This window comes from Dendropsophus ebraccatus, chromosome 8 (assembly GCF_027789765.1).
Source record: "Dendropsophus ebraccatus isolate aDenEbr1 chromosome 8, aDenEbr1.pat, whole genome shotgun sequence".
Taxonomy (NCBI): domain Eukaryota; kingdom Metazoa; phylum Chordata; class Amphibia; order Anura; family Hylidae; genus Dendropsophus; species Dendropsophus ebraccatus.
In genome coordinates, this window is record NC_091461.1 from 3,128,910 (window position 1) to 3,153,234 (window position 24,325).

General features: G+C 49.7%; 2 protein-coding genes across 2 annotated transcripts in view; one reads left to right on the plus strand and one right to left on the minus strand.

Annotated features, from left to right (window-relative positions):
• The window catches only part of RTN4RL2 (reticulon 4 receptor like 2), a 33,492-nt gene extending 9,608 nt beyond the window's left edge, over positions 1–23,884 (plus strand). Inside the window, exons 2-3 of the mRNA XM_069979608.1 lie at positions 1,066–1,562; positions 23,138–23,884. Of these exons, the coding sequence (XP_069835709.1) occupies positions 1,066–1,562; positions 23,138–23,797 (1,157 nt within the window). The 3' untranslated portion in view covers positions 23,798–23,884. The remainder of the gene's footprint in view (positions 1–1,065; positions 1,563–23,137) is intronic.
• The window catches only part of SLC43A3 (solute carrier family 43 member 3), a 102,864-nt gene that overhangs the window by 67,495 nt on the left and 11,044 nt on the right, over positions 1–24,325 (minus strand). The window lies entirely within an intron of this gene.

Sequence of the window (24,325 nt, forward strand, 5' to 3'; positions counted from 1 at the left end):
GGCACCAGTTGATTTGAAAGATTTTTTTTGTAAACAAGTTCCTGGCAGGCTGTATCTGCTACTTTGTAGCTTCTTTTTAATGCTGGGAGGGTTAATCCCAGTGAGTTCATCAGCAACTTGACCCCAGAATAACCCTCCCAGCATTACAAAGAAGCTACAGTGTTACAGATACAGCCAGTCAGGGACTTGTAACATCAGCCGTCTCAGAAGGGAGGGGGGAGGAGGGGGAGACATAGAGAAAAGCTTATACACAGATTTTTGTGTCTTCAGCAGAAAGCAGCAGCTAAGAACTGGGGGAAGGAGACTGAATAGATAATAACAAGTATGGAAGGAATTGTTAGTCTCACCATGGGCAGCAACATATCAGAAGTTATGTTTGAGTGGAGTGCCCTTTTAATGTTTAATATCCACTGTACCTCGTGAAATCCTGTCCCGGTATCATCTATGTATGTCGCCACCTTGGCATGCCGCTCCTCCACATCTTATCCCTCGTTCTCAGAGGTGACTCCCTTCTCCCCATTGAAAGTTGAGCATGTGTATGTATGGTGGGCTGGGGGGGATAACCCTATTGTACAACGTACAGGCCGTGTAGCATCTTAAGGCCTCTTGTACCTCAATGTAATTCACAAAGCTTATCGACTGACCAATGGGTGGCACTGACCACTGAGTAGCACAACAACAAGGTGACTCAACAGTCCTGTAGATGGCAACCCCATGTGGAGCCAATCCATGTGATGGCCTATCCAATCTTATTGGTGATATGTCCCGTATGTAACGCTAATAAGATCCCATAGCTTAGTGGGAACAGGGGCGGTCCTCAGCATCACTTCCTTCGGTGACCCAATGAACCCCAGTACAATCATGGTGGAGCTAACGCCTGCCGTGGGGCCCCCATAACTCTGCTCTACCATATGTATCCTGCCATGGTCTAGGATGTCTGATCATTTCTACAGACAGATGAATCTGTATTAACGTGTCTTTTTTCCTGTTCTTCCTTTTCTTTACATTTTATGTTCCTCTCCCCCTCCCCCCCCCCCCCCCCCCCCTCGCCCTCCTTTGGCTCAGGCTCCCTCCAGTACCTCCTTGGTTTTCTCCTCCTCCTTCCCCTCTCTCTTTCTTACCCCTTTTCCCTTTCCCCCTGCCCCTCCCTTTGTACGTGTTACCCCTCACCCCCCACAGCCAGCTGCCAGTCCCACAACCTGTCCCGAGTCCCCTCGCCTCTGCCCAGCCAGGCCCGAAGAGTTTTCCTACAGAACAACCAGATCTCCGACCTGGGCCCCGGGCTCTTCTCTCCCTTCACATCTGTCCTTTGGCTTTTCTCCAATCGCATCTCAGTCTTGCGTCCTGGGACATTCCAAGGATTGGAGCACCTCGAGGAGCTGGACCTGGGGAAGAATCCCAACCTGCCGCCTCTTCAGCCCGACACCTTCAGTGGCCTCAACTCTTTGCTGTCCCTTCACCTGTACCAGTGTAATATCCACAGACTGCCGGCCGAGCTGTTCCGAGGCCTCCACTCACTGCGCTACCTCTACCTGCAACACAACCGCCTGACGGGCCTGCCGGTGAGATGCATGCTTACCTATCGCTACCAGAGCCGCCATGTATTCTGTTCACATTGAGTGGTGCGTGTGTGGAATGTTATAAAGTTATAGGGGGTATTGTCATCTGACATCTGAAAACCAGGGCTCCCCGACATCTGAGAACTAGGGCTCCCCGACATCTGAGAACTAGGGCTCCCCGACATCTGAGAACTAGGGCTCCCCGACATCTGAGAACTAGGGCTCCCTGACGTCTTAGAACTAGGGCTCCCCGACATCTGAGAACTAGGGCTCCCTGACGTCTTAGAACTAGGGCTCCTCAACATCTGAGAACTAGGGCTCCCTGACGTCTTAGAACTAGGGCTCCCCGACATCTGAGAACTAGGGCTCCCCGACATCTGAGAACTAGGGCTCCCTGACATCTGAGAACTAGGGCTCCCCGACATCTGAGAACTAGGGCTCCCCGACATCTGAGAACTAGGGCTCCCTGACGTCTTAGAACTAGGGCTCCTCAACATCTGAGAACTAGGGCTCCCCAACATCTGATAACTAGGGCTCCCTGACGTCTTAGAACTAGGGCTCCCCAACATCTGAGAACTACGGCTCCCCAACATCTGAGAACTAGGGCTCCCCGACATCTGAGAACTAGGGCTCCCTGACGTCTTAGAACTAGGGCTCCCCGACATCTGAAAACCAGGGCTCCACGACATCTCAGAACTAGGGCTCCCTGACATCTGAAAACCAGGGCTCCCCAACATCTGAGAACTAGGGCTCCCTGACATCCGAGAACTAGGGCTCCACGATATCTGAGAACTAGGGCTCCCTGACATCTGAGAACTAGGGCTCCCCGACATCTGAGAACTAGGGCTCTCCGACATCTGAGAACTAGGGCTCCACAACATCTGAGAACTAGGGCTCCCCGACATCTGAGAACTAGGGCTCTCGACATCTAAGATCCAGGGCTCCCTGACATCTGAGAACTAGGGCTCCCCGACATCTGAGAACTAGGGCTCCCCGACATCTGAGAACTAGGGCTCCACAACATCTGAGAACTAGGGCTCCCCGACATCTGAGAACTAGGGCTCCCCGACATCTGAGAACTAGCGCTCCCCGACATCTGAGAACTAGGGCTCCCCGACATCTGAGATCTAGGGCTCCCCGACATCTGAAAACCAGGGCTCCCCGACATCTAAGAACTAGGGCTCCACGACATCTGAGAACTAGGGCTCCCCGACATCTCAGAACTAGGGCTCCGCGAGATCTGAGAACTAGGGCTCCGCGACAGCTGAGAACTAGGGCTCCCCGACATCTTAGAACTAGGGCTCCCCGACATCTCAGAACTAGGACTCCCTAACATCTGAGAACTAGGGCTCCACGACATCTGAGATCTAGGGCTTCCCGACATCTGAAAACCAGGGCTCCCCGACGTCTGAGAACTAGGGCTCCCCAACATCTGAGAACTATGGCTCCACAACATCTGAGAACTAGGGCTCCCCGACATCTGAGAACTAGGGCTCCACGACATCTGAGAACTAGGGCTCCACAACATCTGAGAACTAGGGCTCCCCGACATCTGAGAACTAGCGCTCCCCGACATCTGAGAACTAGGGCTCCCCGACATCTGAGATTTAGGGCTCCCCGACATCTGAAAACCAGGGCTCCCCGACATCTAAGAACTAGGGCTCCACGACATCTGAAAACTAGGACTCCCTAACATCTGAGAACTAGGGCTCCACGACATCTGAGATCTAGGGCTTCCCGACATCTGAAAACCAGGGCTCCCCAACATCTGAGAACTATGGCTTCCTGACATCTGAGAACTAGGGCTCTCGACATTTAAGATCCAGGGCTCCCTGACATCTGAGAACTAGGGCTCCCCGACATCTGAGAACTAGGGCTCCCCGACATCTGAGAACTAGCGCTCCCCGACATCTGAGAACTAGCGCTCCCCGACATCTGAGAACTAGGGCTCCCCGACATCTGAGATCTAGGGCTCCCCGACATCTGAAAACCAGGGCTCCCCGACATCTAAGAACTAGGGCTCCACGACATCTGAGAACTAGGGCTCCCCGACATCTCAGAACTAGGGCTCCCTAACATCTGAGAACTAGGGCTCCGCGAGATCTGAGAACTAGGGCTCCGCGACAGCTGAGAACTAGGGCTCCCCAACATCTTAGAACTAGGGCTCCCCAACATCTCAGAACTAGGGCTCCCTAACATCTGAGAACTAGGGCTCCGCGAGATCTGAGAACTAGGGCTCCACGACATCTGAGAACTAGGGCTCCCCGACATCTCAGAACTAGGGCTCCGCGAGATCTGAGAACTAGGGCTCCGCGACAGCTGAGAACTAGGGCTCCCCGACATCTTAGAACTAGGGCTCCCCGACATCTCAGAACTATGGCTCCCCGACATCTCAGAACTAGGACTCCCTAACATCTGAGAACTAGGGCTCCACGACATCTGAGATCTAGGGCTTCCCGACATCTGAAAACCAGGGCTCCCCGACGTCTGAGAACTAGGGCTCCCCAACATCTGAGAACTATGGCTCCACAACATCTGAGAACTAGGGCTCCCCGACATCGGAGAACTAGGGCTCCACGACATCTGAGAACTAGGGCTCCACAACATCTGAGAACTAGGGCTCCACGACATCTGAGAACTAGGGCTCCCCGACATCTGAGAACTAGCGCTCCCCGACATCTGAGAACTAGGGCTCCCCGACATCTGAGATTTAGGGCTCCCCGACATCTGAAAACCAGGGCTCCCCGACATCTAAGAACTAGGGCTCCACGACATCTGAAAACTAGGACTCCCTAACATCTGAGAACTAGGGCTCCACGACATCTGAGATCTAGGGCTTCCCGACATCTGAAAACCAGGGCTCCCCAACATCTGAGAACTATGGCTTCCTGACATCTGAGAACTAGGGCTCTCGACATTTAAGATCCAGGGCTCCCTGACATCTGAGAACTAGGGCTCCCCGACATCTGAGAACTAGGGCTCCCCGACATCTGAGAACTAGCGCTCCCCAACATCTGAGAACTAGCGCTCCCCGACATCTGAGAACTAGGGCTCCCCGACATCTGAGATCTAGGGCTCCCCGACATCTGAAAACCAGGGCTCCCCGACATCTAAGAACTAGGGCTCCACGACATCTGAGAACTAGGGCTCCCCGACATCTCAGAACTAGGGCTCCCTAACATCTGAGAACTAGGGCTCCGCGAGATCTGAGAACTAGGGCTCCGCGACAGCTGAGAACTAGGGCTCCCCAACATCTTAGAACTAGGGCTCCCCAACATCTCAGAACTAGGACTCCCTAACATCTGAGAACTAGGGCTCCACGACATCTGAGATCTAGGGCTTCCCGACATCTGAAAACCAGGGCTCCCCGACGTCTGAGAACTAGGGCTCCCCAACATCTGAGAACTATGGCTTCCTGACATCTGAGAACTAGGGCTCTCGACATCTAAGATCCAGGGCTCCCTGACATCTGAGAACTAGGGCTCCCGACATCTTAGAACTAGGGCTCCACGACATCTGAGAACTAGGGCTCCCCGACGTCTCAGAACTAGGGCTCCCAGACATCTGAGAACTAGGGCTCCCCGACATCTGAGGTCTAGGGCTCCACGACATCTGAGAACTAGGGCTCCCCAACATGTGAGATCTAGGGCTTCCTGACATCTGAGATCTAGGGCTCCACGACATCTGAGATCTAGGGCTCCCTGACATCTGAGAACTAGGGCTCCCCGATGTCTGAGAACTAGGGCTCCCCGACATCTGAGAACTAGGGCTCCCCGACATCTGAGAACTACGGCTTCCTGACATGTGAGATCTAGGGCTCCCCGACATCTCAGAACTAGGGCTCCCTGACCCCCTCCGGCCCTTAGGTAACGCCCCTACAGCGTGTGGAGCTGCATTCGTTTTGCAACTCACATTGAATTTAGGCAGAATGGAGGGGGCAGGGGACAGTTAAAGACATTGGTGTGAATTTCAGAGGTGCATCACATCTGGTTGGGGTGCCATGGATGTCCCAGAGATGACCCCTTTAAGGCTATCTCCAGATGATACGTTTCAGAAAAAGAGTTCTTCTTGAGAATCCAAAACCCCTTATAGCGAGGACTGGATGAAGCAACCAGCTGGGTGGTTTATGATGATGCTCCTCATGATGTCATCTCAATGTGTCACCTATGGGTTCCTCTCATTCCAAAGCTTATTGTATTCTTTTTGTCCAACTAAAGACTCTCCTGACTATCGACAATCTGTAAAGTCTCATTGTGGTTTGTGGCAGCCATTGTCAGTGGTGTTGGCTGCTAGAACTTAAGGCAAGGCAGGTGTTGTGCCCCGTAGCCTGGCCCGGGAGATGTATTGTGAGTGGTAATGAATCCAAAGTCTACACCGCCTGTCAGTCCTGTATAGGAGCGGGCAGTCCGTTTATAGACAGGACCTCCTATATATACAATCCACGGTACACTACACACATTGAGCATCTCCACTCACTACAGTCAGTGTACCAGTAAGTGTGCCAATGTTCACTCTACACTCCAGTCCTCTCCACTCCCTACAGTAAGTGTGCCAATGTTCACTCTACACTCCAGTCATCTCCACTCCTTACAGTAAGTGTGCCAATGTTCACTCTACACTCCAGTCCTCTCCACTCCCTACAGTAAGTGTGCCAATGTTCACTCTACACTCCAGTCCTCTCCATTCCCTACAGTAAGTGTGCCAATGTTCACTCTACACTCCATAGTCCTCTCCACTCCCTACAGTAAGTGTGCCAATGTTCACTCTACACTCCAGTCCTCTCCACTCCCTACAGTAAGTGTACCAATGTTCACTCTACACTCCATACAATCATCCCCACTCCCTACAGTAAGTGTGCCAATGTTCACTCTACACTCCATAGTCTTCTCCGCTCACTACAGTAAGTGTGCCAATGTTCATTCTACACTCCAGTCATCTCCGCTCACTACAGTAAGTGTACCAATGTTCACTCTACACTCCATACAATCATCCCCACTCACTACAGTAAGTGTGCCAATGTTCACTCTACACTCCATAGTCTTCTCCGCTCACTACAGTAAGTGTGCCAATGTTCACTCTACACTCCATAGTCTTCTCCGCTCCCTACAGTAAGTGTACCAATGTTCACTCTACACTCGAGTCATCTCCGCTCACTACAGTAAGTGTGCCAATGTTCACTCTACACTCCATAGTCATCTCCGCTCACTACAGTAAGTGTGCCAATGTTCACTCTACACTCCATACAATCATCTCCACTCACTACAGTAAGTGTACCAATGTTCACTCTACACTCCAGTCATCTCCGCTCACTACAGTAAGTGTACCAATGTTCACTCTACACTCCATAGTCTTCTCCGCTCACTACAGTAAGTGTGCCAATGTTCACTCTACACTCCAGTCATCTCCGCTCACTACAGTAAGTGTACCAATGTTCACTCTACACTCCATACAATCATCCCCACTCACTACAGTAAGTGTGCCAATGTTCACTCTACACTCCAGTCATCTCCACTCCCTACAGTAAGTGTGCCAATGTTCACTCTACACTCCAGTCATCTCCACTCCTTACAGTAAGTGTACCAATGTTCACTCTACACTCCATACAATCATCCCCACTCCCTACAGTAAGTGTGCCAATGTTCACTCTACACTCCATAGTCTTCTCCGCTCACTACAGTAAGTGTGCCAATGTTCATTCTACACTCCATAGTCTTCTCCGCTCCCTACAGTAAGTGTGCCAATGTTCACTCTACACTCCATAGTCATCTCCGCACACTACAGTAAGTGTGCCAATGTTCACTCTACACTCCATACAATCATCTCCACTCACTACAGTAAGTGTACCAATGTTCACTCTACACTCCAGTCATCTCCGCTCACTACAGTAAGTGTACCAATGTTCACTCTACACTCCATAGTCTTCTCCGCTCACTACAGTAAGTGTACCAATGTTCACTCTACACTCCAGTCATCTCCGCTCACTACAGTAAGTGTGCCAATGTTCACTCTACACTCCAGTCATCTCCGCTCACTACAGTAAGTGTACCAATGTTCACTCTACACTCCATACAATCATCCCCACTCACTACAGTAAGTGTGCCAATGTTCACTCTACACTCCATAGTCTTCTCCGCTCACTACAGTAAGTGTGCCAATGTTCACTCTACACTCCAGTCTTCTCCGCTCACTACAGTAAGTGTGCCAATGTTCACTCTACACTCCATACAATCATCCCCACTCCCTACAGTAAGTGTGCCAATGTTCAATCTACACTTCATACAATCATCCCCACTCACTACAGTAAGTGTGCCAATGTTCACTCTACACTCCATACAATCATCCCCACTCCCTACAGTAAGTGTGCCAATGTTCACTCTACACTCCATACAATCATCTCCACTCCCTACAGTAAGTGTGCCAATGTTCACTCTACACTCCATAGTCTTCTCCGCTCACTACAGTAAGTGTGCCAATGTTCACTCTACACTCCATTGTCATCTCCGCTCACTACAGTAAGTGTGCCAATGTTCACTCTACACTCCATACAATCATCTCCACTCACTACAGTAAGTGTACCAATGTTCACTCAACACTCCATACAATCATCTCCGCTCACTACAGTAAGTGTGCCAATGTTCACTCTACACTCCATAGTCTTCTCCGCTCACTACAGTAAGTGTACCAATGTTCACTCTACACTCCATAGTCTTCTCCGCTCACTACAGTAAGTGTACCAATGTTCACTCTACACTCCAGTCATCTCCGCTCACTACAGTAAGTGTACCAATGTTCACTCTACACTCCACTCATCTCCACTCACTACAGTAAGTGTACCAATGTTCACTCAACACTCCATACAATCATTTCCGCTCACTACAGTAAGTGTGCCAATGTTCACTCTACACTCCATAGTCTTCTCCGCTCACTACAGTAAGTGTACCAATGTTCACTCTACACTCCATAGTCTTCTCCGCTCACTACAGTAAGTGTGCCAATGTTCACTCTACACTCCATAGTCATCTCCGCACACTACAGTAAGTGTACCAATGTTCACTCTACACTCCATAGTCTTCTCCGCTCACTACAGTAAGTGTGCCAATGTTCACTCTACACTCCATAGTCATCTCCGCTCACTACAGTAAGTGTGCCAATGTTCACTCTACACTCCATACAATCATCTCCACTTACTACAGTAAGTGTACCAATGTTCACTCTACACTCCATAGTCTTCTCCGCTCACTACAGTAAGTGTACCAATGTTAACTCAACACTCCATACAATCATCTCCGCTCACTACAGTAAGTGTGCCAATGTTCACTCTATACTCCATACAATCATCTCCACTCACTACAGTAAGTGTACCAATGTTCACTCAACACTCCATACAATCATCTCCGCTCACTACAGTAAGTGTGCCAATGTTCACTCTACACTCCAGTCATCTCCGCTCACTACAGTAAGTGTACCAATGTTCACTCTACACTCCACTCATCTCCACTCACTACAGTAAGTGTACCAATGTTCACTCAACACTCCATACAATCATTTCCGCTCACTACAGTAAGTGTGCCAATGTTCACTCTACACTCCATAGTCTTCTCCGCTCACTACAGTAAGTGTACCAATGTTCACTCTACACTCCATAGTCTTCTCCGCTCACTACAGTAAGTGTGCCAATGTTCACTCTACACTCCATAGTCATCTCCGCACACTACAGTAAGTGTACCAATGTTCACTCTACACTCCATAGTCTTCTCCGCTCACTACAGTAAGTGTGCCAATGTTCACTCTACACTCCATAGTCTTCTCCGCTCACTACAGTAAGTGTGCCAATGTTCACTCTACACTCCATACAATCATCTCCACTTACTACAGTAAGTGTACCAATGTTCACTCTACACTCCATAGTCTTCTCCGCTCACTACAGTAAGTGTACCAATGTTCACTCAACACTCCATACAATCATCTCCGCTCACTACAGTAAGTGTGCCAATGTTCACTCTACACTCCATACAATCATCTCCACTTACTACAGTAAGTGTACCAATGTTCACTCTACACTCCATAGTCTTCTCCGCTCACTACAGTAAGTGTACCAATGTTCACTCAACACTCCATACAATCATCTCCGCTCACTACAGTAAGTGTGCCAATGTTCACTCTATACTCCATACAATCATCTCCACTCACTACAGTCAGTGTACCAGTAAGTGTGCCAATGTTCTTTCTACACTTCAAAGTCATCTCTACTCACTACAGTAAGTGTGCCAATGTTCTCTCTACACTCCATACAATCAACTCTGCTCACTTCACAATCACTGGGCTGGTAGTGCCCGGCCTGGCACATGTACTGTAGTGAGCGGCGATGGATACAGTTTGTGCTGAGCTGGATGCACCCGGTCCAACCATTGTACGATGTAAAGTATTGGGAGGGGATGTGTTCACCTTTAGGTATCATCTATCCCTTTAAATAAGCTTTGTTTAGCTGGGGGGGGGGCTATAGTCATCAGGTTTTGCACCCCTAGGAAAGTTCCCAGGACATCCACCCTGTCGTGCCCCCAAGCTGCACCACTGGCTATTGCTTTGGGAAGCAGCCACCTATTTGGTCAGCAGCCATCTATCTATTTGGTCAGCAGCCATCTATCTATTTGGTCAGCAGCCATCTATCTATTTGGTCAGCAGCCATCTATCTATTTGGTCAGCAGCCATCTATCTATTTGGTCAGCAGCCATCTATCTATTTGGTCAGCAGCCATCTATCTATTTGGTCAGCAGCCATCTATCTATTTGGTCAGCAGCCATCTATCTATTTGGTCAGCAGCCATCTATCTATTTGGTCAGCAGCCATCTATCTATTTGGTCAGCAGCCATCTATCTATTTGGTCAGCAGCCATCTTTGAGAACATGGAGACCGTCGTCTGGTGTAGGAATGTTTAATGGAGATTCACAAACTGTAAATACATCTCATATCTGTATCTGTATATATGTCTGATATCTGTATATACATCTGTATATATGTCTGATATCTGTATATATGTCTGATATCTGTATATACATCTGTATATATGTCTGATATCTGTATATATGTCTGATATCTGTATATATGTCTGATATCTATACCTGTATATATGTCTGATATCTGTATATATGTCTGATATCTGTCTGATATCTGTATATACATCTGATATGTGTTGTGGGATGTTGCCGTTTTTTTACAATCCTCCCATCTATGGTCTATGGGGAGCCTCAGTATTCCCACACTCAGCCCCCACATGGTTCTCTGCTTTTCCCCAGAGGTAACTGGTGCCAACCATGTCTGGCAGCTATAAAAACACATGGCCGCCTTGCTGTGCGGATTGTGTGTGTTATGGGGGAGTTGGGAAACATCTGTCATTTGTTGGAGACATATCTCATGTGTCTGGCTCCAGTTCCTCATATGGACAGTGGTGGCAGCAGAGAGCGCTGTGTCAGACTGGAAAGAATACAACACTTCCTGTAGGACATACAGCAGCTGATAAGTACTGGAAAACTTAAGTTTTGTTTTGTTTCTGGAGTACCCCTTTAATGCCGTCAGCTGATTATGATCTAATAAAAGGTCAGCTATAATGCGGTTATATATCAGCCTAGATGATCAGGAGAAGAGAGAGATTAGAGTGAGCCATCCGTCAGCCGGTCCGATGTGAGAACCTGCCGGCTGCACGACTATTCTAATGTGTTTTGGTGTTTATTTTGTTCCAATATATTGGTACTGACCAGACATAGGCCTGCACCAGTACTGACCAGACATAGGCCTGCACCAGTACTGACCAGACATAGGCCCGCACCAGTACTGACCAGACGTAGGCCTGCACCAGTACTGACCAGACGTAGGCCCGCACCAGTACTGACCAGACGTAGGCCTGCACCAGTACTGACCAGACGTAGGCCCGCACCAGTACTGACCAGACGTAGGCCTGCACCAGTACTGACCAGACGTAGGCACGCACCAGTACTGAACAATGCTAGGCCCGCACCAGTACTGACCAGATGTAGGCCCGCACCAGTACTGACCAGATGTAGGCCCGCACCAGTACTGACCAGACGTAGGCCCGCACCGGTACTGACCAGACGTAGGCCTGCACCGGTACTGACCAGACGTAGGCCTGCACTGGTACTGACCAGACGTAGGCCTGCACAGGTACTGACCAGACATAGGCCGCACCAGTACTGACCAGACGTAGGCTGCACCAGTACTGACCAGACATAGGCCTGCACCAGTACTGACCAGACATAGGCCTGCACCAGTACTGACCAGACATAGGCCTGCACCATTACTGACCAGACGTAGGCCCGCACCAGTACTGACCAGACGTAGGCCCGCACCAGTACTGAACAAAGGTAGGCCAGCACCAGTACTGACCAGACGTAGGCCCGCACCGGTACTGACCAGACGTAGGCCTGCACTGGTACTGACCAGATATAGGTCCGCATGAGTACTGACCAGACGTAGGCCCGCAATGGTACTGACCAGACGTAGGCCCGCACCAGTACTGACCAGATGTAGGCCTGCACCAGTACTGACCAGACATAGGCCCGCACCAGCATTGACCAGATGTAGGCCTGCAACAGTACTGACTAGACGTAGGCCCACACCGGTACTGACCAGAAGTACACCTGCACTGGTATTGACCAGATGTAGGCCCGCAACAGTACTGACCAGACGTAGGCCCACACCGGTACTGACCAGACATACGCCTGCACTGGTACTGATCAAATGTAGACCCGCACCGGTACAGACCAGACGTAGGTCCGCACCAGTACTGACCAGATGTAGGCCTGCACCAGTACTAACCAGACATAGGCCCGCACCGACACAGACCAGTCGTAGGTCTGCACTAGTACAGACCGGATGTAGGCACGCACCAGTACTGACCAGACGTAGGCCCGCACCACTACTGGCCAGATGTAGGCCCGCACCGGTACTGACCAGACGTAGGCCCGACCCGTACTGACCAGACATAGGGACGCACCGGTACTGACCAGACGTAGTCCCTGCACCACTACTGACCAGACGTAGGCCCGCCCCGGTACTGACCAGATGTAGGCCAACACCAGTACTGACCAGACGTAGGCCTGCACCAGTACTGACCAGATGTAGCCTGCACCAGTACTGACCAGATTTAGGCTGCACCAGTACTGACCAGACGTAGGCTCGCACAAGTACTGACCAGATCTAGGCCCGCACCAGTACTGACCAGACGTAGGCTCGCACCGGTACTGACCAGACGTACGCCTGCACCAGAACTGACCAGATGTAGGCCCGCAACAGTACAGACCAGACGTAGGCCTGCACCAGTACTGACCAGACGTAGGCCTGCACCAACACAGACCAGTCGTAGGTCTGCACCAGTACAGACCAGATGTAGGCACGCACCAGTACTAATCAGACATAGGCCTGCACCAGTACTGACCAGACGTAGGCCCACACCAGTACTGGACAGACGTAGGGCCGCACCCATACTGGCAAGACGTAGGGACGCACCAGTACTGATCAGACATAGGGCCGCATCGGAGTAAGAGTAGGCCTGCACCAGTACTGATCATACTTAGGCCCGCACCAGTACTGACGAAGAGTAGGCCCCCACCAGTACTGACCAGATGTAGGCATGCACCAGTACTGACCAGACGTAGGGCTGCCCGGGTACTGACCAGACGTAGGCCTGCCCCAGTACTGACCAGATGTAGCCTGCACCAGTACTGACCAGACGTAAGCCTGCACCAGTACTGACCAGATGTAGGCCTGCCCCGGTACTGACCAGACGTAGGCCTGCACCAGTACTGACCAGACGTAGGCCTGCACCAGTACTGACCAGACGTAGGCCTGCCCCGGTACTGACCAGACGTAGGCCTGCACCAGTACTGACCAGATGTAGGCCCGCACCAGTACTGACCAGATGCAGGCCTGCACCAGTACTGAATAGATTTAGGCTGCACCAGTACTGACCAGACGTAGGCCCGCATCAGTACTGACCAGATGCAGGCCTGCACCAGTACTGACCAGACGTAGGCCTGCCCCGGTACTGACCAGACGTAGGCCTGCACCAGTACTGACCAGATGTAGGCCCGCACCAGTACTGACCAGATGCAGGCCTGCCCCAGTACTGACTAGATGTAGCCTGCACCAGTACTGACCAGACATAAGCCTGCACCAGTACTGACCAGATGTAGGCATGCACCAGTACTGACCAGACGTAGGCCTGCACCAGTACTGACCAGATTTAGGCTGCACCAGTATTGACCAGACGTAGGCCCGCACCAGTACTGACCAGACGTAAGCCTGCACCAGTACTGACCAGATTTAGGCTGCACCAGTATTGACCGGACGTAGGCCCGCACCAGTACTGACCAGACGTAGGCCTGCACCAGTACTGACCAGATTTAGGCTGCACCAGTACTGACCAGACGTAAGCCTGCACCAGTACTGACCAGACATAGACCTGCACCAGTACTGACCAGAGTTAGGCTGCACCAGTATTGACCAGACGTAGGCCCGCACCAGTACTGACCAGACGTAGGCCTGCACCATTACTGACCAGACGTAGGCCTGCACCATTACTGACCAGACGTAGGCCCGCACCAGTACTGACCAGACGTAGGCCTGCACCATTACTGACCAGACGTAGGGCCGCACCAGTACTGACCAGACGTAGGGGCGCACCAGTACTGACCAGATTTAGGCTGCACCAGTACTGACCAAACATAGGCACGCACCAGTACTGACCAGACGTAGGCTGCACCGGTTTTTGTGACTTTTTAAAGTCACGAATGATAAATTGGGCGCTAATCCCGGATTATGCTATTATTTGGGGGGTCAATACTCAAAACAGACAGATTAAGAAAAAAGTTGCATCTAACAAATACTCACCTGTCGAATACTGGTTCATAAATAGAACTTAGACCTAAAATGGGTGAAAAATCCAATTATTAACCTAAAAATAGGCGCAAAATGCTTGATTAATTTCCCCATTTGAGTTCTGAACTCTGAACCGTAAACCGTAATCGTGAGAACTTCTAGACGCTAAACCTTGGAGCCATAAACTGTAAGCTATAGAGTTCCTAAACTCCAAATCCTAGAGCTCCTAATCCCTAGAGCCCATAGACTCCAGATCCTAGAGAGCGTCTTCTAACAGGTTAACATGTTGCCTTCATCTCGTACCACTCCCCTCCCCCATACCACCCACTTATCATTTCCACTAGATGAGATCACTCCATGATTCTCCGCATATAAACATCATTCCAGTATGACGACTCCGATGCCGCTCTGCCACTGTCAATCGAGATCGTTACAGACTCACACGGCTCAGGTTCCCATGTCCCAATCTTCATGTGTTTTATGCTTTCAGAGTTTTTATTCAGTTTACAAAGGGTTAACAGACAGCTTGACACAGTGAGACAGATGAGCAGGGTCACCATGACAGTAATGAGTGATACTCCTCCGAGGCGGGGCACCATGACAGTAATAAGCGATACTCCTCCCCAAGCTGGGTCACCATGAAAGTAATGAGGGATACTCCCCCGAGCCGGGTCACCATGACAGTAATAAGCTATACCCCCCCCCCCAAGCTGGGTCACCATAACAGTAATAAGCAAGACTCCCCAGAGCCGGGTCACCATGACAGTAATAAGCGATACTCCCCCGAGCCGGGTCACCACGACAGTAATAAGCGATACCTCCCCAAGCTGGGTCACCATGACAGTAATGAGGGATACTCCTCCGAGGCGGGGCACCATGACAGTAATAAGCGATACTCCTCCCCAAGCTGGGTCACCATGAAAGTAATGAGGGATACTCCCCCGAGCCGGGTCACCATGACAGTAATAAGCGATACTCCCCCGAGCCGGGTCACCACGACAGTAATAAGCGATACCTCCCCAAGCTGGGTCACCATGACAGTAATGAGGGATACTCCCCCGAGCCGGGTCACCATGACAGTAATAAGCTATACCCCCCCCCCCCCCAAGCTGGGTCACCATTACAGTAATAAGCAAGACTCCCCAGAGCCGGGTCACGATGACAGTAATGAGGGATACTCCCCCGAGCCGGGTCACCATGACAGTAATAAGCTATACCCCCCAAGCTGGGTCACCATTACAGTAATAAGCAAGACTCCCCAGAGCCGGGTCACCATGACAGTAATGAGCGATACTCCTCCCCGAGCCGGGTCACCATGACAGTAATGAGCGATACTCCTCCCCGAGCCGGGTCACCATTACAGTAATAAGCAATACTACTCCCCGAGCCGGGTCACCATGACAGTAATAAGCGATACTCCCCCCCAAGCTGGGTCACTATGACAGTAATAAGCGATACTCCCCCGAGCCGGGTCACCATGACAGTAATAAGCGATACTCCCCCAAGCTGGGTCACCACGACAATAATAAGCGATACTCCTCCCCGAGCCGGGTCACCATGACAGTAATAAGCGATACTCCTCCAAGGCGGGTCACCATGACAGTAATAAGCGATACTCCTCCCCGAGCCGGGTCACCATGACAGTAATAAGCGATACTCCCCCCCCCCCCCTGAGCCGGGTCACCATGACAGTAATGAGCGATACTCCCCCCGAGCCAGGTCACCATGATAGTAATAAGCGATACTCCTCCCCGAGCCGGGTCACCATTACAGTAATAAGCGATACCCCCCCCCCTGAGCCGGGTCACCATGACAGTAATAAGCGATCCCCCCGAGCCGGGTCACCATGACAGTAATAAGCGATACTCCCCCCGAGCCAGGTCACCATGACAGTAATGCAGTAATGAGCGATACTCCTCCCCGAGTCGGGTCCCCATGACAGTAATAAGCGATACTCCCCCCCCCCCCCGAGCCGGGTCACCATGACAGTAATAAGCGATACTCCTCCCCGAGCCGGGTCACCATGACAGTAATGCAGTAATGGGCGATACTCCTCCCCGAGCCGGGTCACCATGACAGTAATGCAGTAATGGGCGATACTCCTCCCTGAGCCGGGTCCCCATGACAGTAATAAGCGATACTCCCCCCCCCCCCCCCCCCCCCCCGAGCCGGGTCACCATGACAGTAATAAGCGATACCCCCACCCCCACCCCCTGCTGCCACCTCTGTCCATGTCAGGAACTGTCCAGAGCAGGAGAGGTTTTCTATGGGGATTTGCTGCTGCTCTGGACAGTTCCTGACATGGACAGAGGTGGCAGCAGAGAGATCTGTGTCAGACTGGAAATTATACACCAGTTCCTGTAGGACATACAGCAGCTGATAAGTACTGGAAGTCTGGAGATTTGTTAATAGAAGCAAGTTACAAATCTCTGCCAACAGTTGATTTGAAAGAAAAAAAATTGGGTGAACTACCCCTTTAATGTCCGCAATTCCTGTCTTCATACCTATCAACAAGGATACCGTTCTCGAGGACCTTATAAGGGGGTTGGCGGTATGCTTTTTTTATTTAAATAACTTTTTACTTCCTCCTGCTCCCCCACTGCTGCTGCTGCTCTGACAAAACTCGGGTCCCCAATGATCTTCCTGGTCCTGTCACAAACTAAATGCCTGGGAAGGTCCTCTCACCAATCCCTGAGGAGGATCACCACGGCGGTCAGTGACTGGCTGAGCAGGCATCTCCTGTGTGCGGAGACCATGTACAAGGAGATAGCAGATCAGTGGGGACCGTCCAGTGTCAGAAAAGCTTCAGCAGATACAGACAGACAAATCCTTTAACCATTAAGAGGAAGGGGGGGGGGTCTCAAAGAGGCTGTGAAGAATATGGATGACAATGGGAGGTGTGAGCCCTAAAACAGACCATATGAAACAGAGGCTCTTTGGAGGGACGTATTCTGCTTGATGAACTTCAGTAATGTTCTGTGGACCATGATTTGTCACAAACAGCATGAATCGCTGAGCCCAGTCTAGTGTGAACAGGTCCCGCTGGTGAAGAAGGTGTAATGGTGGAAGCTCCTGTGATACCTGTAGATGGACATCTGGACAGGATAGCCAACTAAGCATTGTGGTAGCCAAGTGCATCCCATCATGGTGGCTTTTCCCAATGGAAGAAGGAGTCAGTCAGCAGGACAATACACCAGCCACAAGGCTCGTATAGTCATGGATTGGCTCCAGGAACAGGACATAGACTTTTCCTTGCCTCTCCGACCTTCACAGTCCACAGATCCTAATTTTTTGGACATGGCAGAACGGGTTGAGAACATGTCAGGACCGCCATATAATGTGCATAAGAAGCATGGCTGGCTGCATAGGTTGAAGGATCTCATCATCTGGTGAGATCTGAGCCATGATGAATCACGGTTGTTCTGAGGATTAAAGAAACTGATACATGGGGGGCTGTAATAAAGGGGATCTCCGGCGTATTCACATAGATCAGTAGCTCAGAATAGGTTCCCGATTCCTCCAAATCAGACATCCTTTGGGGTTGTGACTCCTAAGATTTGTGGACATATTATACAATATATAAAGGATTTCCATAATGTCTATGGGAATGACTGAGCGAGAAGTCTGCTCCCCAGTCCAGACGCTGTAGCCGCGGCGGTGAGGAGCCTCGCATTACACCTGATGAATAAATAAAGTGGAAACAAGGGCTCCAGTTTCAGGTTTGTGTAAGGAACAAAGTCCCTCACCGATTTATATTTCATGACCTGATGGGGTAGAAATATCCTTATGTGATCATAACAATATGGTCAAGTGCAGTTCCTGGTGCAGATATGGAGGGTCCGGAGCAGGTTACACCTATGACTGTATTAAATATCTTCCGCCACGTTGGAATATGGTTAGCATTTGCTTTAAAGGGGTTCCAAAGGGTCCAGAGAAGAACAACTGGTCACTGGGGACAGTGGATATGGTGCCCGAGGCTCATTGCTGTGGATGAGGGTGGAGGCTAGCATGTCTGCTCCTATCCAAATGGAGCTGCTGTTCAGCAAACTACTGAATAACTTTCTGCTGGCTATGATAGAAAGGAGACAGATCACAAGGGAAATGGCAGCTTGTTGTGTATGGGGCCCTGGAGAGCGCAAAGTGACCCCTGTCCACCCATAATGAGATTGGAGCAGGAGACAAGAATGGTGTCTGGTGTCATGGCTCAAGTTCACCATCATTTGGATGGCTGAGTGAATGTGCGTCACTTACCTGGGAAGAAGATGGTCCCAGGATGCACCATGGGAAGATGACAAGATGGCGGGGGCGGTGTGATGAACAATGATCTGCTGGAGACCTTGTCTCCTGGAATCATGCCAATGTTACTGTGACACCGACACACTGAGTTCCCCCTTCATGGCAGTGGATAATGCCCCAGGGGCAGCACCACAGACATTGTTCAGGAATGAAGAACATGACAAAGAGATCAAGATGGTGACTACAGATCCCCCAGATCGAAATCAGAGTCATCATCTGTGGGAGTCTCACTGCCTATACAGTAAAGAATCCCTTCTATCCTGGCGTATAGTCCTTCTTTCCTCTAGGATCTGTAGTCCACCCATGCTATTTATTACTCTGCTTGCCATTCATGAACCCGCTCAGCTCTGCTACGTCTTCTTGTGCCCCGGACTATTCACAATAATCCATATGTGGTCTAGTGATTTAATAAGCGTAGGAGCCATGATTTCCTCCTGTACATCTTCTCTTCTGATTCCATCATCTTCCCTGATGCTACCACAGTTAAATGTCCACTTCATTTACTTTTGCCCCCGGTGCCCCACACTTTGCCTTTTCCCTATAGTTACTTTGGACATAGAGATTCCGAGAAACAACTGGAACTTAACCTCTTGTGCAGAATAAACAGGAGATACAGTCTCTAAAGGATACGGATTATGTAAGCGGCACAGTCGTGTTAGAATAACCTCTACCAGGGATGGGGTCTTCAAAGCTCGGCTTATTGCGGGTACAGCTCGAGAAGATTGATGTTGATATGATACACAATTGGAGGGTGTATAGCAGACTCGATGATGACATGGAAGTCGTTAGGTTGTATTGGAGGGTGTACCACAGACTCGATGATGACATGGAAGTCGTTAGGTTGTATCGGAGGGTGTACCACAGACTTGATGATGACATGGAAGTCATCAGGTTGTATTGGAGGGTGTACCACAGACTCGATGATGACATGGAAGTCGTTAGGTTGTATCGGAGGGTGTACCACAGACTTTATGATGACATGGAAGTCGTTAGGTTGTATCGGAGGGTGTACCACAGACTTGATGAAATGAAAGTCGGAAGGTTGTATTGGAGGATATACCCCAGACTTGATGATGACATGGAAGTCGGAAGGTTGTATTGGAGGGTGTACCGCAGACTTGATGTTGACATGGAAGTCGTTAGGTTGTATCGGAGGGTGTACCGCAGACTTGATGATATGGATGTCATTAGGTTGTATTGGAGGGTGTACCGCAGACTTGATGATGACATGGATGTCGTCGGGTTGCTCACGCTGAGGAAACCATTAAAGGCAAAGAGGCAAAGAGGTCCTTGAGCATCATTCCCCTCTGTCTAATAGGAGGTAGAGATCCTGAAGTAAAAAAAGATGCAGATGCTCCCTGGCATGGATGACAGCAGACCTGGAAATGGACCAGGACTGGTGACAAAAAATAATAACCCCAATGAAGCAGGATTGGGTTACTGGAGGGATAGGTATCTTTTTAGCTTAATTATTCTTGCTGGAGATGTGCGCCCGATCTCCTGTTAACCTTGGAAAAGGCGTTAGACTAGGGACTATCATTGGCTAAGAGGCATCATGTAACCAAGGTCCTCTATTCTCATACAGAAAATGCACAGAAATATTCACCCTCTGCACTGCACGTTCTCTTCAGCCTATGCAAGAAATAGGAATGTATTTTAGTAAATGACAGAACCCAAATAGAGTTCTACAACCATGTGACAATTCTGTAGTAGATGACGGCTGTCCCTCTGGGACACTGCATACTCCCCCTCCCCCTAAGATGAGCCATCTAGTGCATACACAGGTACAATTAAAGGGAACGACTCTAACCTGCTGTTATGTTTCCATGATGCTAAGGTACATAAGACTGGGGGGAGATTTATGAAAGGGTGTAAATATACACCTGGTGTAAACTGCCCACAGCAACCAATCACAGCTCAGCTTTCAGCTCTGGTAAAATATAAGAGGAGCTTTGATTGGTTGTTGTGGGCAGTTTACACCAGGTGTATATTTACACCCTTTCATAAATCTCCCCCACTGTGTATAAGCAAGACTTCTTTTTCAAAATATACACACTAAAACTGGGTTATTACTACTTATAGTGCAAATCATTTTTAGGCATTTTTTTAAAATGTGCCCCTCTGATCTCACGTAGTAGATAGAGCACAGGAAAAAAAAGGAAGTGTTCAGCAGCAGCCATTTAATGGAGGGGCTGGGGCAGGTTTTAACATTTACCTAACAAAATGTCCCTCTAGGCCAACGCGATCTGAGTGTTTTCCACCTCATTATATTAGGAACAGCACAGACCTCTGTCCCACTGACGTCTGAGCTCCATTGTAGAGATGGCATCTGCTTCTGATCCTTGCTTGGTTCTGCTTCAGGCATGTTGTATATGGGGACAGTGGTGACACTATAGTAATGGCACAAATCACAATGTAGGCCAGAACTGTACGTTATATTGCAGTGTGGGCACAATTTATACATGGCGGCATATAGTGAGCATTGGGTGTGGACTGTATTTGGATGTTTACCACTATAGGCACCATTGGCAGTAATGTAATAAGCACACACATCCTGGTATATTTTGCACTTGTAAAGTGAACTACTCTGATGTGATATGGCAGTACTATATTAAAGAGATTAAAGGGGCACTCCAGGAAAATAAATTGTTTTTAGATCAACTGATGTCAGAAAGTTATACAGATTTGTAAATTACTTAAAAAATCTCCAGTCTTCCAGTACTTGACTAAGTTCACACTACCTGCTTTTTCACCCATCATTCTCGATGGCCTTCAAAAAGACAGACATTATAGGCGGTCGTCATCAGCAATTATCAGATGCCTTTCTGGCAGCCATCGGCAATGACGGCTGGAAAACCATGTAGTGTGCACTTAGCCATAATCTGTTGCTGCTGTATGTCCTGCAGGAATTGGCGGATTCTGTCCAGTTTGACATGTGGATTGGTGTTATGCTCCACCAATGGTATGCCTAAAGGAGCCTGAAGGGGCAGCAATCTGTGAATTGGGGTCATGCTCCCCTATGTTATGCCTAGTGTACAGCCTGAAGGGGCAGCACTCTGTGAATTAGGGTCATGCTCCACCCCTCTGTACAGCCTGAAGTGGCAGCACTCTGTGAATTAGGGTCATGCTCCACCCCTCTGTACAGCCTGAAGTGGCAGCACTCTGTAAAATAGGGTCATGCTCCACCCCTCTGTACAGCCTGAAGTGGCAGCACTCTGTGAATTGGAGTCATGCTCCACCCCTCTGTACAGCCTGAAGGGGCAGCACATCGTGAATGAGTGTCATGCTCCACCACATCTGTTATGCCAAGTGTACAGCCTGAAGTGGCAGCACTCTGTGAATTAGGGTCATGCTCCACCCCTCTGTACAGCCTGAAGTGGCAGCACTCTGTGAATTGGAGTCATGCTCCACCCCTCTGTACAACCTGAAGTGGCAGCACTCTGTGAATTGGAGTCATGCTCCACCCCTCTGTACAACCTGAAGTGGCAGCACTCTGTGAATTGGAGTCATGCTCCACCCCTCTGTACAACCTGAAGTGGCAGCACTCTGTGAATTGGAGTCATGCTCCACCCCTCTGTACAGCCTGAAGGGGCAGCACATCGTGAATGAGTGTCATGCTCCACCACATCTGTTATGCCAAGTGTACAGCCTGAAGTGGCAGCACTCTGTGAATTAGGGTCATGCTCCACCCCTCTGTACAGCCTGAAGTGGCAGCACTCTGTGAATTGGAGTCATGCTCCACCCCTCTGTACAACCTGAAGTGGCAGCACTCTGTAAATTAGGGTCATGCTTCACCCCTCTGTACAGCCTGAAGTGGCAGCACTCTGTGAATTAGGGTCATGCTCCACCCCTCTGTACAGCCTGAAGTGGCAGCACTCTGTGAATTGGAGTCATGCTCCACCCCTCTGTACAGCCTGAAGGGGCAGCACATCGTGAATGAGTGTCATGCTTCACCACATCTGTTATGCCAAGTGTACAGCCTGAAGGGGCAGCTCCACCCAGATTCACAGACTTAGAGGGCACTGAGGACAGAAACCCTTTTAGAGCCCCGATCAGCCATAACAAAGCGTATTACTATTTCCTAGAGGGTTCCTTTAAGAGCCATCCTTTGAGTAATGGCACTGCCAGCTGCTCCACTGGTCCGACAGATTCTATATGCGCTAAAGACTGTCAATTAAATACTCCTGTATATCTTTAAATCTGGAGCGGATGCTGTCATGTCCTATATATAAACTGCTTACTTTACCAGTGTGATCCTCCTACAGCACTCCTTCCACCACCTGTTATTTCTTTGCTGTTTTTTTGGTTGTGCTTATTAATCTCTTTCCACCAGCGATTGCCCGGATGACTTTCCAGCTAATAACCCTCTCCTGGTCTCTCTCTTTCTTTAGGATGGATTGTTCCGGGACCTGTCAAACCTCACCCAGTTGTTCTTGTATGGGAATCTGTTGCAGTCTCTTCCAGCCGGCACTTTTTTTGGTCTCTCAAGCCTGGATCGTCTGTTGCTTCACAGCAATCGTCTTGTGACTATATCCCCTGCGGCTTTCAGTGGTTTGAGCAGCCTCACCATCCTCTTCCTCTTCAATAACAGCCTGCCATCCCTCTCCGGAGATTGTTTGCGCTCCCTACCCTCTCTGCAGTTTTTGCGTCTGAATGGGAACCCATGGCATTGTGACTGTAGCTGTCGATCACTGTGGGGTTGGTTTCGGTCCTCGCCGGGGGTCTCTAGCTCCCCAGTGACCTGCTCCTCCCCACCGGCTTTTCGGGGAAGAGACCTGCGCTCTCTTGAGGAGCGTGATCTACGGTTTTGTAGCTCTCATAACCCTCTCCCAACGGGAAATTTGTCAGGATTATCCTTCCCACCTAAACCTTCCTCTTTCTATAGAGGTCAGCCTGGTCCGAGTGAGAATGAGATTGAGGAATGGAAAGATAGGATAGAGGAGGAGGGAGAAGATATCGGTGACAGCTCGAATGCTGGTGGAGGTAGAGGGGGTCTCAGCGTTGGGCTCCTGTTGGCTTTGCTCATTTGGAATGTGGAAATAGACCTTTAACCTGTGGATAGAAAATCATTTCAACAATTGTTACTTTATCCTTTGTGAACGTTTTCTGACAAATAAATTATATATATATTTATATAAGTGTCTGTGGTCATTTACATGGCAGCATGTATGGAGGAAGCCATCTTTATTAGAAGTCCACAGCATAACATATTGAGAGGCGCCTCTAGCTCTATACATTGTAGACTTTCCTGCTGTGCGCAGAACTTTGAATTTTGCTTCAGGTTCTTTTGTTGTATTTTCAGTTCAAGGGAACCGATCAGCTTCAGAATCGCTATTAAGCCTTCAAACCTCGCAAACCCATCAGGACACTTCCCACACATATCACTCTTTCCTCTGCCAATGCTCCACATACATACCTATATATTCTCCAGCAGTATAGTCTATAATTGCGTCTCTCTGGGCGGGATTACCAGCGCAGTACCTTGCATTCATCACAGAGAGGCAGGCCTTGCTGTGTGTACCCACTCCGACCCAATCAGAATTCGATATAGCCTCAAACTTGTTCTCCTTTGCAGAGCG